This window comes from Microtus ochrogaster, chromosome 2 (genome assembly GCF_000317375.1).
Source record: "Microtus ochrogaster isolate Prairie Vole_2 chromosome 2, MicOch1.0, whole genome shotgun sequence".
NCBI classification, from domain to species: domain Eukaryota; kingdom Metazoa; phylum Chordata; class Mammalia; order Rodentia; family Cricetidae; genus Microtus; species Microtus ochrogaster.
This window is the reverse complement of record NC_022010.1, coordinates 93,391,676-93,394,366: the sequence shown is the minus strand read 5'-3', so window position 1 is coordinate 93,394,366 and position 2,691 is coordinate 93,391,676. Positions and strand designations below refer to the sequence as shown.

At 38.5% G+C, this 2,691-nt stretch overlaps 1 protein-coding gene across 2 annotated transcripts in view; it reads left to right on the top strand.

The window, feature by feature from the left end:
* The window catches only part of Adamts5 (ADAM metallopeptidase with thrombospondin type 1 motif 5), a 40,499-nt gene that overhangs the window by 31,462 nt on the left and 6,346 nt on the right, over window positions 1-2,691 (top strand). For both annotated transcript variants that reach the window (XM_026788811.1, XM_005345300.3), the window contains 2 exons: window positions 1,125-1,308; window positions 1,636-1,811. In XM_026788811.1, coding sequence (XP_026644612.1) covers window positions 1,125-1,308; window positions 1,636-1,811 — 360 coding nt within the window. The remainder of the gene's footprint in view (window positions 1-1,124; window positions 1,309-1,635; window positions 1,812-2,691) is intronic.

Genomic DNA, 2,691 nt, shown 5'->3' with positions numbered 1-2,691 from the left:
TTCCTAGCCAAGAGATTTTGTCCTTCCATAATCTATTCAAACTTCATTCCCCATTCGCAGCAGCCCTACCAGCAGCCAAACACAGGAAAACCTGCCACCAACAGGGATTTCTTGGCAAGTCCTGTATTTCACGCATAAACCCATATTCACACCTCAGAGCAGAGCCTTTGTGGTGCATTTTGGAAGCTCACTTTTAAAATTTTCTTACTAAAGTTACCAGAATGTGTATTCCGAAGTTTGTGTGGAAACAGTGACAGAGCAGACACTATGTTCCTTGACCATATCTTGTATTGTCCCAAATGCTCACTTTTTCCTGACAGAAAATCATGTAACGTTAGCAGCTATGGTACCCCAGAGGCTGCTGCCAAGACATGTGTTTACAATGCAACACATAGTCCACAGGCCTGTGTCTTGTCAGACAACCTGAAACAGGCAATCAGGAGCTTTTTTTTTCCTAGTCAAAATAGCTCATATTGTAATATGATAATAATAATAATCTCTCAGATTCCTCCTGTAGTATCTCCACGGGAAGAAATTTAGAGTTTTGTGCCTAGGGCTATCTTCCTACATGGAGTGTGTAGGCATAGAGGCTGAGGGTGCCCTTCATTGTCTATTGCATCTAATTGGGAATGCAGCCAGGCTCAGCACAAATGTATTCATGTATGAGGCAGAATCTTCATAGACAGATTGTGTGATATCAACAAAGGCACCAAAGAATGTTAGGACTAAATAGAAGGAAAGAAATGTAAATGACCAACCAACATCTTACAAAGCCATCAGCATGAATCATTTTATTATTGGTCCAAGATGAAAGTAAAAAGAATATTAACAAGGGTCTGTGATTATAAACAAGAGCTTTACAGTATCAGAAGGCAGAATATTAAATGACCAGAGAAAACAGGATGTAATCCTTGCCATGTGCTCACAACTTAGGGTGATATTTTTGATCCTGTACTGGTAGAAACAAGGTCCTGAAACATATGACATGCTTAACCCTAGAAATGGGCTCAAATTCTTTAATTGGAGCCTTAGCTTCCACTCAGATGATATATGCGTGTGACTCCAATGTACACGTGGGAAATTTTTCCCGCCAGAGTTAAAAGATCTTCTGCTTTCTATTTCAGACATCAAGCCATGGAAACTGGGGATCCTGGGGTCCCTGGGGCCAGTGTTCTCGCTCATGTGGGGGAGGAGTACAGTTTGCCTACCGCCATTGCAACAACCCTGCACCTCGAAACAGTGGCCGCTACTGCACAGGAAAGAGGGCCATATACCGCTCTTGCAATGTCACACCCTGCCCACCTAACGGTACGATGCTCCCTGACGTCAGTAACAGCATGTGTCGTTTGCAGTCGCCATTTTAGTAGAAATAAGCATGGGACGCTGGAGAAGCCGCGTTAATCTCATAATGGATAGATCCACTAATATGTAAATTAATATCAAATATGGGAGTGATTTTTAAATTATCACAGACAACAGTGTCTCTAAAGGGCTGGAGAAAGCACTTTTGTTTTCAACTATGTTCATACCAAGGCACTTTAAACACTGCTGCATAGAAAGCTCTTCAGTACAGAAATCATTAACATTTTCTTTTAAAGTCAGTAAGTTATGAATGCTGCCCGTTTTGTTTTCTAGGTAAATCGTTTCGTCATGAACAGTGTGAGGCCAAGAATGGCCACCAGTCTGATGCAAAGGGACTCAAAACATTCGTGGAGTGGGTTCCCAAGTATGCTGGTGTCCTGCCAGGAGACGTGTGCAAACTCACCTGCAGAGCTAAAGGCACTGGCTACTATGTGGTCTTTTCCCCAAAGGTCTGTCCAGAGCAGTAGGCATCTTGGGTAACAATTACTTCATAGACTAAAGTCTATAACTGTCAAATGAACACAGTCACAATTTCAGAACTGTTACATTCGAAAGGTTTTCATTTTCATCTCTATAATTTCTGTATTGTCAAACTTTGTACAATGGGCTAAACACATTTTCACAGAACAAGTACATGCTTTAAAAATGCTCTTTTGAGAAGTGCAGTTTTCCCATTGTTTGGGAAAATCAATTAGGATACTAACTTCAAAACAGTCTAGAAAAGAACTTCCATTTTCCAGGCAAATTTTGTAAAAGGACTATTGGGAAGAAAGAGTTCTCTTTTCAGTTGTTTACTTAAAAATTCATATATTCAGTCTTAAAGATAGGTTTCAAAGTCATTGTCTTTGGCACAGGATTTAGAATTAATCTTAGACCTTCCCCATGAATCAGAGTCCTGCTAGTTGCTTATATTATGATAGATGTGTACTTATTCCTCACATTCCATAGGTAAACATTTTCTAAATATACTAAAAGAAATACATCTTATTTTTGGTATCATGCTCGTCTGCCATCAGCCTTCAGCTGTATCTGTACACCTGTGTCTCTACATCCTATACCGCTGAAAAGTCCGTCCATGTCCAGTTTGAACACATATTAATATATCATATCTATTTACTTATGAATTAATACATTTCATTAAAAATTACAAAGAAATAAAAACAAAAACCTAGAAATAAAGCTGTGAAGAGAACTATTAACACTTTAGCAACATTCTACTTCAGTTTACAAATAAACACACAAATTCACATACTTATATGTCTGAAAAATTCATATGCATACAAATTTAAAGTGCATATATGAAAATATATATATATATATATATATATA